This window comes from Onychostruthus taczanowskii, unplaced genomic scaffold, assembly GCF_017590055.1.
Source record: "Onychostruthus taczanowskii isolate IOZ18803 unplaced genomic scaffold, ASM1759005v1 scaffold42, whole genome shotgun sequence".
Lineage (NCBI taxonomy): Eukaryota > Metazoa > Chordata > Aves > Passeriformes > Passeridae > Onychostruthus > Onychostruthus taczanowskii.
In genome coordinates, this window is record NW_024501682.1 from 889,771 (window position 1) to 902,579 (window position 12,809).

Sequence of the window (12,809 nt, forward strand, 5' to 3'; positions counted from 1 at the left end):
TAGTAAGTTTTTATAGCTATGAGAATCAGAGAAGAAACTGAGTGTGTAATTCAGCCTCAGTGCTATGAAGGTTAATATTGTGAGCAGCCCGTAGCAGAATAGCTGCAGCTTGAAGTAGTAAAACAATACAAAGTGGTTTGGGGAGGGGAGAAAAAAATCCCTAATAAAAAAAAGTGCATGTAGATAAAGATCAAAAAGCAAGGCTGTTAACGGAGATCCTGGCTGATTAAAAAGTTGCAGTGTTAGTGAAGGGTGTTGAAGTGGGTAAAATGAAAAGCAGTTAGTCACCAAGGAGTCTGTGTAAAAGCAGGATACAGATTTGACCAGCCTCAGAATAGTTCACATGTGAAGCTGGGAAAAAGAAGTAGGCAAGAAGAAATTGAGATAGGCAATTTTAGGAGCTCTTGAGAAAGGGTAGCGTAAAGGGTGTTACTGTCTAGAAAATTGCTGTTGGCTGCTTTGTGGCACTGTCTTCTAAGCTCATTAGCAAGTCAGTGATGATTTTACTGGCACGGTTACTTTGCTGAATTTTCTTTCACACTTAGCATGATTGTTTGTTCATATTTTTTTTGAGGGGGCTGTTCAGGAATGTTAACTCTTTAAAAAAAAAGAAAAAAGGTATATTGACCCTTGAATACTTTCTGCCATGCAGGCATATTTCAGAAATGGCCACCAGTGATTCCATCTGGATTTCTCTGCTTTTTGAGCAGAGGCCTCCATGCATCATAGACCCTGCTGTTTATAGAAGTGGCTGTACATATGGCATGGAATCTCAGCCAGAGTTTGAAACTGCTTGTGTGTTATGCAGGCACAGTGGGAGCCTTAGGAATTGAACTTGGTTTATGGAAGTTGTCCATGGATTTTGGAGATGCCCTACCTTTCTGTAGCCAGAAAAGATTGCTCAGCACTGAGGCTGGGAAACAGCCAGGTGAGGCACTGGTAACAACAATCTCTCTTATATTAACATAGCTGTGAAAAGAGCTGCCTTTGCTTCCTTTTTTGGACCGTAACTTATAAGATACCTGAGGTTTTCTTATGACCCTTTGACAGCCAGGAAACACAAGCTGCCCTTGTTACTAAAAACTGTTGCATGAAATATACCATGTCATGCTCATGTTAAAATACTGAGCAATTCAAGTGAAAGAGAATCTGATCACTAGCATAGAGAAGGGTCCTTTGACTGAGAAAGAAAAGGAATAGTCTTCTAAGGTCGCTGTTTCTGAAATAGATTTTGCCACATGAATGAAAAAGATTGTATGGTGCTCTTTATTCTGGCTTTCCCAGAGGGTCAAGCTCCTGCTGATCTTATTTTGGCCCCTGGTATGTAGACCCTAATCTGCAAACAAATATCATACAAAAAAAATGTTGCTCACAGCAATCAAGCCTGAATTCTCTGTCTCTTTCTTCTCGTGCTTGCTTGCAAAGGCAATGGTGAGTTGTTTTCATCATCTCTGAGGGTGTAGGGACAGTCTGAAAACCCATGTACAAACTCCCTGAAGGCTGAGGTCTGGAGTGTCCCTACTGTGATGTACCTTAGAGTTGGAGAAGTCATCTTTTTATCTCTAAAGTTAACACTGCAGACTTAAAAATGGTGCCTTCAGGGTGGTCATGTTATTGCATACAGGAGCCAAGTGCTTTGTTCTGAGCCCTCCAACCAGTTTATACTCAAATATCACTAAAATCAGTGTGAGTCACAGGACTCAGTGGTGAGTCCTGTGAAACGAGTTGTAGACACTGCCTTGTTACATGGAATTTCATTGGTATCACTAGGGTCTTCTCAGCAGTCTCAGGAGAACTGCCAGAAATATGGAAAGGCAGGGCTGACTGACAGATTCTCTCCTCAAGATGATCTGTGTGGATAGAGGTCAAGGAGAAATGGCAGCAGCAGCATCTGAAGGGTCATATTGTGGGACCATCTTTTTCTGTGATGTGCAGACTTAAACTCTCAAGCAGTTTTAATTAGCAGTTCATCTGCTGCAGTAATTAGAAAGGTGCACTTCCATGCAGTACAACTTGATCCCATCCACAGCTTCATATGTTCTTGTCCTAATGGCTTGTTCTCTCCTGAATTCAGCGGAGTCTTGCTTCACACTGGAGTGATTTGGAGCAGGTTCAGGCCAAGGCAAGCTGAAAAGCAGCTTGTGAAGGGTTTCCCTTGTACGGGGGAATTTGCCGGCTGGGCCAGAGCTCCTGGAGTCCACCTTTGAAGCTAGACATAGGCTACTATAGTAGTTAGGGCATGGTCTTTTTTAGGGCATTCTCTGTTGGCAGGGAATTATAAAGTTGACCAAACTGGTCATATTTGTGAGTTGAGACTCTGTGTTATGCTCATGTCCTAGGCACAGCTGGCCCATTCTCAAATACTTCAAGAACCAGCAACACACTGTTGTGTGCAGCTTTTGCACATACATGGGACTCTTCTTTCAGGAGATCACAAAGCAGTTCTTAAGTTCAAGTGTTAACTTTGCAGGTGAAGTTCAGAAATAGGGTGATTCCTGGAAGATTAAAAAGCTAAGAAGAGACACAGCAGAGAACTTAAATAACAGACTTGTCAGCTGCTTTGTTATTGTTCCAAATAGGTGTTTGTAAAAAAAGCCAACATTAAAGTAACTTCTACAGATGGCTGATTTGAGATGTAAACATCTAAGCTGGCACATTTACTGTTCTGCCTGTCATTGACCAACTCTTTGATGTGTTTGTTTCCAGGAACACCTGTCTGGTTCTTTGTGAAAATTGCTCCAATTCGAAATGAGCAAGATAAAGTGGTTTTATTTCTTTGCACTTTCAATGACATAACGGCTTTCAAGCAGCCCATCGAGGATGATTCATGTAAAGGTTAGTCTTTTTCACAATTATATATTTATGTTGCTTTTGTTTGTTTGCCCTGGTCCTGGAAGAGCTGAAGTCCTCTAAATACCCAAGCCAAAGAATTAAATGTTAAAATAGCTTGTAGCTGTGCCACTGGGGATGACATTTGTGCAAGAAATGGTTGCTGATTTATTTAGTAAAATTGTTCTGGCCTGCACTAGAAAGGGTCATTGCTAATGAAAACCCCAAGTGCTTCAGAAAGCCCAGTTTACATAGTAAATAGGTACTGTTCTTCCTTTAAAATACACTATTAACCCACTCTCCAGCATAGGCCTCAAGGACTCACAGTGTTGCTCAACAGTCCTGTACAAATTGTGTGTGAAACTGTATGAAAAAACTGAGGAATCAACCCTGGCTAAGTCTAGCAAAGATCAGAATAATTAAATTCTGCCTGACTCTATGTTACTTGTCATTATTATGAGATTTCTTATGCTAAATTTCTGTTCTAGTTTCCTTTAGCCTATGTGAAGAGATTCCAGTTATCTTAAGTGGAATCAGGTTTAAGCTGTCCTGGAGGGTGAAGTAGCACTGCAGTGTTCTGCTCTTAACCCTTTGCAGAGCTACAGCCTGGGAACCTGGAAGCAAACTCAGCTGTGACAGCAGCATAAACTTTCACTCAGGTTCAGATCCCGTCAGAAATAGATCTTTTGTACCCTATGGAGGATTAAAGAGACTTGCATCCTCTGGGGTAAAGAAGGATGTAAGTTCTCCTGTTGTTTGCATTTTTGTAGTATTTAATAATATTTGTAGTATTAAATTAAACAGGAAACTTACTTTGAAGATGAACTGATTTACATTTGTTCTCAAAATGTTATTCTTTAAAAACATAGTTTCTCAAAGTGGAAACACCTGTTACCATGAAAAAGGAAGTACAACCTTGACAAACATACCCTCTTTCAGGCTATGTGGGTAATTTTTTTCTCCTGCTAATGCTATTTGTTTGGCTCCTTATTACTTTAACAAAACGAAAAATCTTAGCTTGTCAGAAAGTTTGGGTCTATTTTTTCCCTGCCTAATGGTGCTCACTGTATACTGATGAGGAGTGACAGCATAGATAAATAAGCATGATGCAGTAAAGCTGGCTCTCATTTATTTGCTGGTCGTGAAGGCCCTGCTTCATTTAGTCAGTTGATAAGCAGGACTTTTAGTCAGGAGTGGTAGCTGTGTCCTTTGGCTTTCACAGGGGTTCCCTAATGTGGAAGAGATAGGCAGTTTGTCCTTCACTTTTAACACAAAGAAACACTTTAGCTTTCTTTTTTTCAATACAAGTATGTTGAAGAAAAGGAATGATAGTTTTGCTTTTCTTTTTAAATCTCCTTTGTATCTTGAAATTATGCTGTTCTAGCAGGGAGCATGGTAATTCTCAGTGGTTGCACATCTACAGCAGTATAGGCACCAAACCTACACATAAATGCGTGGACTTGCAGAGGAGTTGATGATAAGCAGAATTTCTCCCTCTGGCCTGCAGAAACTGGCAAAGTGACTAACAGAGGTTGCAAACAGAAGAACTGAATGTATTATTTAGAGGCCACTAATTCACAGCTCTTCACTCTTTCCCTGAGTGCCATGTCTTTATGTACAGAAGGGCTTGTGCACTAAATGAGTCTTCCAAATATTTTTTCTGGATCTCCTAAAATTAATAAAGTTGCAGAAGTTTCATGCTGGTAAAGAGTTCTCTGTCACTTTATGCACAAATCAGTCTTGATATAAATGGAACTCAACTTTCTGTTTTCGTCCTTAATTTATCCCTTTTTTTTCCATAATATACTTTTCGTAGGAATTTTGTTGTGTGATATAGTATTAATCACTTAATGGCTAGATGAGCAATTTCTTGGAGGAGCTGATTTGTCAAATAGAATTTTACATGTGTGTCCACGTCTTTAATGTTAGATCTCATTGTACAATTGTATGCTGTGAGAGGGGAAAGAAAGGGCAGGTATGGGGTGTTAGATGATCATCTGTGGTAGTCTCTGGGATTCACAGAGTGGAAAAATGATTTAGGAAGATCTAAAAAAGGTAAAATTGTACTAACTTGTTCTAAGAACAATTAACACACATGAGCTTTGAAGAGGGCATATTCATTGTGCTGTGTGCAACTTACACAGGAAGTCTGCAGCATGCTTTTGAAAGAGGGCAATTTTCTTAGAAACATTTCTGAATGTTTCTCATATTCTCAACCCAAATGAACTCTCAATCTGAAAAACTAAAACTGTGAACTGAAAACTGATTGCTAAATCAATTATTTTTCCTTTTTTCACCTTAGCAAGTACTTTCCTTTTACTGTGTTTGTATGTGTAATCAGTTTCTTATGCTTATGAGTACTTAGTATGTAATAAGTTGCCTGTAGATGCAGATATGTTAATAAAATGTGCTCTTTGCACAGTTGCAGGACGTTATAGTTTAAAGCATTTAAGATTTTCAAAATCAATGTCTGTGTGTCTGTGTAAAGAAAAACATTAAATCGATCATGTTCTTGAACTACATAAAGAGCAACTAATCTGTCAGGCTAAGCCTGCTTAGCTGTGGTATTTCTTGGTTTTCTATCACCTGCTGGCAATTTCAAGTCTGATTGTTCAGCTGCAAATGATGCAGCTCCTTGAGTGAAAAGTGTAGAGCTGTAATGGCAGGTGTTTGACTATACAAAGATGAATAGGCATCTTTCACCTGAAGGTGACTCAGAGGGATAGAAGGTCCCATTACCATTTTTCATGCTTACTTTTTTTTATTGATTAATAATGTCAGACATTGGAGTAGATGAAACAAGAAAGTCACATAAAAGGTAGACTTCTCCTTGTGGCCTTTTTAAAATTGATTCAGATAATTTAGAAATGTTTATTTTATTATTTCCATGGAAGGTAAGTAAGCTTGCTTTTAAATGCAGCAGCTTTAAAAATAGTGTATTCTAAATAAAACCACTTAAAAATAGTGTCAGTGATGTTGATAATTTTTTTAAACAACCTCTTTCCACTTTTTCCCTTTTGCTTGCCCCTCAAAAAAAATCAGGGAAATGTAAAAGAGGTTTAGAAGGCAAAATCAAGCTATAGCATAACTAAGTTTGGCTTGTCAAGTGCTAGGTCATCTTCTTAGCTGAATTTTAAAGTTTATACTGTATTTGGAATTAATGCATTTTGCCTCTATATGTCTCTCCTGGTTTGAGATCTAGCACACCAAGTGTGAGATGCTTGAGAATAGTGTATAAAGTGGAATGCATCACTTTATGCAAAACAATTATTTGTGCAGACAAATACAAACCGTGCTTGCACTCTGAGTAGCTTGTAAGAAGTTTGCCTGAACAGGTTTTGAATGCATGAATACACGGTGAACATATGCAGAAGCATCTATGCTGTCTCATAAGAGCTTGAAAACTAAGCTTTGTATCCTAATTTTTGCTTTTGATAACTTTGTTTTTATACAAAGAGGTGGTCAAATTCAGCATCACTGAATCAAGTATTGAATGGTTGTTATCCTTCAAGATGATGTAGCCTTTTGTGCTTTGTAGCAATCATCAGTTGCCATCTCCACTGCAGAAGATGCTCTATTTCATGTTGCAGCTAAGCTGTCCTTTGCATAACAAGCAGGAGTACAGGCACAAAAAATATTTTGTTTGTCTCCTTCATCTTAATTCAGGGGAAAATTCACGCTTCCTCTTCTTTTTTCCTTTTTGTTTCTGGAGTTTTTTTTGGGGGATTTTTTGTTCTGTTTTTAAAGATGTATTTATATGAACAGAGCCAGTGTTTGAAATATTTTGATTAAGATATACTCTGCTTTCATCTGGATGAAATGTTTTCTTAAAAAGAGGAAACAAATGAAGGGGAAGTAGTGAGTATATTAAAAACTTCAGTATGCTTTCCCAGTCCAGATGGAAAAATAATACTGTTTTAGTCATGAGGTTTCAAAGTGAAGGAGCACCGCAGACAAGCTGGATGGAAGCAAGGATCTTTCATGTGTGGGAATACAAAGGTGGCTTGACTAGAGGCAAGAACTGCTGGAATCTTGATTTATTCACATTTACACAGTTGTGTGAACAACAGAGCTGTGGACAGACAGACTTGTTCACTAGCAGACAATGGCTTCTTGTTCTGACTCCAGGAATTGTGCAAGTCATGGGTCAGCAACGTGCTAACAAGGGTTCTGTAACTGCCACAGTTCCCAATGTTTGAATTCTTGAGTTAGCAGGAATGAACTGAAAAGAGTGATGGGAAACAAATAGCTACCTACAAATAAATAATAAGTGCTTTGTGCTTGAGTATCTACTTACTTAAAAATACAGAAAATTCAACTTAAGGCCATTGTTAAATGAAACTTCATGCTTTAAAGAAGAAAAGTTTTGATGCCACAGCACAAAAGTATATTTCAATGCCATATTTCCACATGAAACAAATCTCAGGGGACATCTTTTGTAATCATCTTGTCTTGGGTGTTATCAGAAGCAATTTCTATTCACCTTTTTGCAAAGAAATGGTGAAAAACTGAAAGAACAGTGTGGAATGCAGGAGTGCTGAAATCAGTGCTGTTAATCTTGAAGGCTTTTCATCCTTTTGAAGCTGGAAATGTTTTAATGTCATCCCATTGCTTAGTATGTGCATGATATTTTCTGCAGAACTGAAAAAAGAAACAAAACAATGATAAAAATGGGTTAAAATCAAAGAAAGGGGCAAAGGCAAACACTGCCATAGGGTGGTATCCATCCTTATGTTTGGTTCCTGAATTTCAACCTGTCTTCTATGTGAGCTTATCTTGTTTGAGGATTATATATGCCTGTATTAGAATCACCTGGGATCATTAGATTTTAAATTTAATTTATATTTTCTCTGTTTCTAGGGGGAAAAAATTGATGTAGGGCTGTACCAACTGCTTGTGTTGAAAGAGAACTCCTAATCCATATCATCTGATCCCTCTGTTTTAGCAGGACTGACACCAATATATTCTTACACCATTTTGAAGCTTAGTTCCTCATCTTGGAAAACTCCATGACCCTTAAAATTTAGTGTTTGTGTTCAGACCTATGGCTTAAGTGCACTACTTGACCTGTCTTCGTTGGATAGATAACTGACCTGCTGTTGGCTGTGTCTGTCCTTAGGGTTCTGGAGGAAAAAATGCAATAAATTCAACAGGTACTGTTGTCTTTTCAGGCATTACTGGAGATGTTATGATTCAAAAGGTTTAGTACTGGCATTCTATTTTAATTTTTATTTTCTTTTTTCCTATGCCACAATCTGCAGGTCCAATGGTATGTTGGAGTTGCCACATTTTTATCTTTTCCTTTCACAAAAGTCAGAACCGCAAAAGGCAATACAAGGAGGAGAGTGTTGTGTTCTAAAGATAAAATTCTTACATGTTGCACATGGATTCAGTACCTGGTTTTAGGCATACCATGGCACAGCGGTGGGAGTATCTCCAGGCTGGGCTTTCAAGTGTGGTACCCTGCGTGTGGAGAGAATTAGGGAATGTACTCCCAATTTGTGTCCACCCTGCTTTGAAAAGCCAAGCGGAAAAGTGACACAATCTCTTGCCTGGAACAGTTTTATTGCTTTCAGATCAGAGTTTGGAGTAGAGGGTGAAATCTAGTGTTTGTGGAAACAGTTCTTTTGTGAGCCATTTAGGCACCCACAAATGAGATGCTTAGCACGTAGGGCAGAGGAGATGCTTGCAGGGGATGCTGAGGAGAGAGGAATGGATTAAGCTGTGCCTTTCAGAAGGAGGTGACTCCTGGGAAGAAGGGGGACCACCTGAAGGTGCTCAGCATTTGTAGCCATAAATCATACCGCAGAGTTGTCTGACAGTGCTTTTATGCCAGAAAGCTCAAGTAAGGTGCTTCCTTTTCATCCTCTCTCTGTGTTTCTCCAAATAGCCCAAATCTTAGAACAATGTTTGGAAGAAAATGCTCATTGAAAGTTTGTCCTCAGGTTATGAACCAAATTTCGCATCTTCCAGGAGAATGTCCATCCCATCAATCCTCTTCGAGTTAATAAAAGGAGCAGTCTATGTTTCATTAGAAAGGAGGCAGGTTTCGAGTTCCCGGGCGAAGCTGGAACTCCCGTTTCCCTCCGGGGCTGGCGTTTGCGAGCGAGCCCCGTTCGTTCCGCTTCAGCACCACGGCCAGCGCCAGAGCGCCCGTCCCACCGCCGCTCCCGCCGGGCCGGAGAGGGGGCGATCGCCGGTGCTCCCTTGGAGCGCATCCCCCTCGGGCCTCGTCCGGCCGGGTGAGAGGCTGGGCGTGACTGGGCGAGATGCACTTGAAGCTCATAAAACCAGCTGTATCCTGGGATGCAGCAGAAGCGGCGTGGCCAGCGGTCAAGGGAGAGGATTCTCCCACTCTGCTCCAATCTTATGTGACCCTACACGGAGTACTGCACTCAGCTCCGGGTGCCCAGCATAAGGACCTGTTGAGCGAGTTTAGAGGAGGGTCACAAAGATGCTCAGAGGGCTGGACCACCTCTGCTGTGCAGACAGATTGGGAGAGTTGTGTGTTCTCAGCCTGGAGAGGAGAAGATTCCAAGGATGCCTTATAGCACCTTCCAATGCCTAAAAGGGGTCTACAAGAAAGCTGTGTAGACAACGTTTTCCACAACCAGGTTCTCATTGTAAACTGAATCTTCAAAGTGCTGAGCATCCTTAGTTGGAGCAGGAGATGAGGAGTAGGAGCTCAAGAGCTCCCAGGTGGTGCTAGCATTTTTCAAGACTGGGACTAAATGCACTGATACTTTCAGTATACTAAAAATATCCAGATGTATACTCTGCCTATCTGTTATGGCAAAGTACTGCTCATAAAGGTTATAGTTGTAGCTAGCTCTTGTGACTGTCATTAAAGGTCTTCTATTTTGAGGAATATTTGAAATCACTGTAAAAAATATTCTGAATTAAAATTCAGCATATGACTTCTCTGCCAGAAGCTGCTAAAAGTTTCATTCAAGTTTGAGAAAATCTATTAGTATATTCCCCTTCTTGTTTAGAGAGAGTAAAATTAATGATATTGTTTTGCTTTTCTGCTCTGCTTTTTATTATCTTATGTATATTTCTCTGCTTATTCCAGATCTATGCTTGATGCATCTGAGGCTAGATTCGCTTCTGTTACAGACAACTGTAATTTTCATTGTGCATTACTCTAGCCTTACATCTTGATTAGTCTGAAGTGTCTTCTGCAGTGCTGTGAGATCCAAATCTGATCATTAGATTTGAGATTATTGTATAGTGGACATTTATCCTTGCAAAATATGCCGTTCATGTGGCAGTGCATTTGTAGAGTCATTGGATACAAAATTCACAGCAGTCATGGGTTTTATTACTGTACCACGCTGTCACCTATTTTCTGACTTGCTTTTATCTGGTACTTGGTTAAATTATATTCCCTTCTGGTCAGTATTAAAGCAGATTGCTCTGTTTTAACAAGTTTTTCTCCCTTTAGTCATAAGAGGTTTTATGAGGTACACTTGCAGCTTTTTTTGGTAATGTGTGTCTAATCTTGCATGTTTTCTCAAGGTTGGGGGAAGTTTGCCCGCTTGACCCGTGCCCTCACGAGCAGCAGAGGAGTGCTGCAGCAGCTTGCTCCCAGCGTGCAGAAAGGAGAGAACGTTCACAAGCACTCAAGACTTGCTGAGGTAATTTCTTCTTTCCCCAGGAGGAAATGTTTTTGGCCTTTGTGGATATGTTGTCTTTGCATAAGCCAAGAACAGTCAGTCCTCCCTGCCCTGGGAATCTGGTACATGTGCTGTGAAATGTGTCCTATGACAGCAGAAAGAAAGCAGGTGTCCCAAAAACTTCATGTAGCCTAATTGGAGTGTTGTGTTCCATATCCTAGCAAAGTCTTAGAAAGGTGTTATTAAAATAATACTTTCTTGCTTAGTTTCCATTCTTCTGATCTTGATAAGAGTCGGATCTTGGACTATCTGCTTATGTAAAACTGAGGTGAGAAAAACTTAGTCTAGTCCACAAGGAAATCCTGGAGAATCCGTGGCAGGGTTATTCTCCGAATTAATTTATGTCTAGTGGGATCCCAACCCTGCATTAACAACTGGTTAAAACCTATGTTTAAGTTACTGCTTTTATGGACAGAACAGTTGTAAGACGACACAAGCAGCACTGCAGGGAGATTAGGAAAGTGAAACCTTGTGATTTAAGTAGCCTCTCAAAGTTTTGAGATAAGCTCCAGGTGGAGAAGGCCCCTTGAAGCACTTAGGGTTTGAGGGCTTTCGCCACGAGGGGGAGAGACTGTCCCATTTCCGGTAGCTGTCTCCTGGGCCAGTAGCAGGGTCTCCCTGGTGTAAAAACAGCCTGGGGAGAGGTTTGACATGGTGTTAATGACAGCACAGCCAATATGACATGGCAGTCCTGTGTCACTTCCTGCTGTGAATGCCATGGTAGCAGCTATGGCTTGACAATAATTCTTGATCTTCCTGTACAGCTGGAGGTGTAAGGCATTGATGGGTTCCATGAGTTCTCCATGTAGTCAGTTGTACTATATTCTGCTAGTTCTGCTGTATACATCTCAGTTTCTATGCAAACTAAAAATCACCTCTCTTCTTATCAAGTATAATGGCAAAATTCCTGCAGACAGGATCTCACCTAGTCAGTATTTAATACAGAAGAATGCAAGAAGGGGAAACCAATTTCTGTTGGAAGCAGAGAAATAACATGGATCATACTAGCACAGAGGAGGGACAGACATTCACACGGGCACCATACTGCAGGAACACCATGTGATTAACACATGTCCACCCTGAGGTTGCTTTAGTGTCCTGGAATTTGGAATAGTTTTCCTCCTAATCCTACTCAAGGCTTCGTATCAAATAATTGTTTTTTGTCTTTGGATCTCTACTCTTGAATTTTAGTTAATGCTAAAATGTAGGCAGCAAAACGTAAGGCAAAGGGTCTGAGGTTATTCTGTTTGGCAACAGTCTGGACATCAGTGACTACATGTTACTGAAACTTTTTGCAAGTCCATGTGCTCTACAAGTCTTTGCAAGTATTCTCACTGGCACAGCCAATTGATTCATTACAAGTAATAAAGGGCAAGTGCATAGTTTACATGTCTGAAATTAGTTTCTTTAATCGCTGACTGAATATTGTGGTCATCATTTTACAAAAAACATTAGCCCTAGCTGTGATGTTAGGTAGCTTTTTTTCATGCTGTAATTCCATTTAAGCCAATAGAACTACACTACAGAGAAAAGAAGAGTGCAGATAATCATACAGACAAGACCACCTTTCTTTATTTGAAATACATGGGGTGCCATGCTTCTTATCCTGCAAAGGTTTTTTGATAATATTGAGTATAGGATCTCTAACAGTTCCCTGTTGTATTTTGAAATATTTTTCTTTTTTTTTTTTTCCCCTTCATTCCTGCAGTAGCCTATCTAAAATTTTAAAAGTCATCCTTTTTCTTTTGCTGCTCACCGTGACAATTCACATCCATCTTGTTTGTGTGAGAAGGCTCCATGTTTATTGCAGTGTTATTTGTGTTGCTCTTAGTTATTTATCACTTAGATATTTGAATGTCTTGGGAGGCTGTTGCATCCTAGAACCCAAGCAGAGCAAGATGTTGGAGCCTGCCACAACAGGTTACAATTTTTTATTGTTTATGGAACAGTTTAAGAAAGGTGTTAGGGACAGACTAACAGGCCATGGATAATACAAGCAGTGTCTGTGAAGCTTCAGTCTCTGACTTTCGTCGGTAGGCATAGATTTTTTTTAGCCTAATTTCTCTAATAGCAGTCATATGAAAACTATTCAGATTAATTATGCAGTTAACACAAGGGTGTTAGCTAACTGTGAGACAACATTTTGCAATAGGAGTTTGTAAAAGTAATTGATGAATTTCTGTTACTTAATCACCAAGGAGCTGATTGTAGGGATGGTTCTTCCTGGTCACTGCTAAATGAGTACATGTGTCATCTGCACCTGTGGTCTTAGCTGATGTGTTCTGCACCTTTGCCAGGCAGTTC

The 12,809-nt window shown here is 40.0% G+C and overlaps 1 protein-coding gene across 1 annotated transcript in view; it reads left to right on the forward strand.

Moving 5' to 3' along the window:
• KCNH1 (potassium voltage-gated channel subfamily H member 1) overlaps positions 1–12,809 on the forward strand; it is a 170,093-nt gene that overhangs the window by 18,568 nt on the left and 138,716 nt on the right. The window contains exons 4-5 of the mRNA XM_041413592.1: positions 2,707–2,835; positions 10,348–10,466. Coding sequence (XP_041269526.1) covers positions 2,707–2,835; positions 10,348–10,466 — 248 coding nt within the window. The remainder of the gene's footprint in view (positions 1–2,706; positions 2,836–10,347; positions 10,467–12,809) is intronic.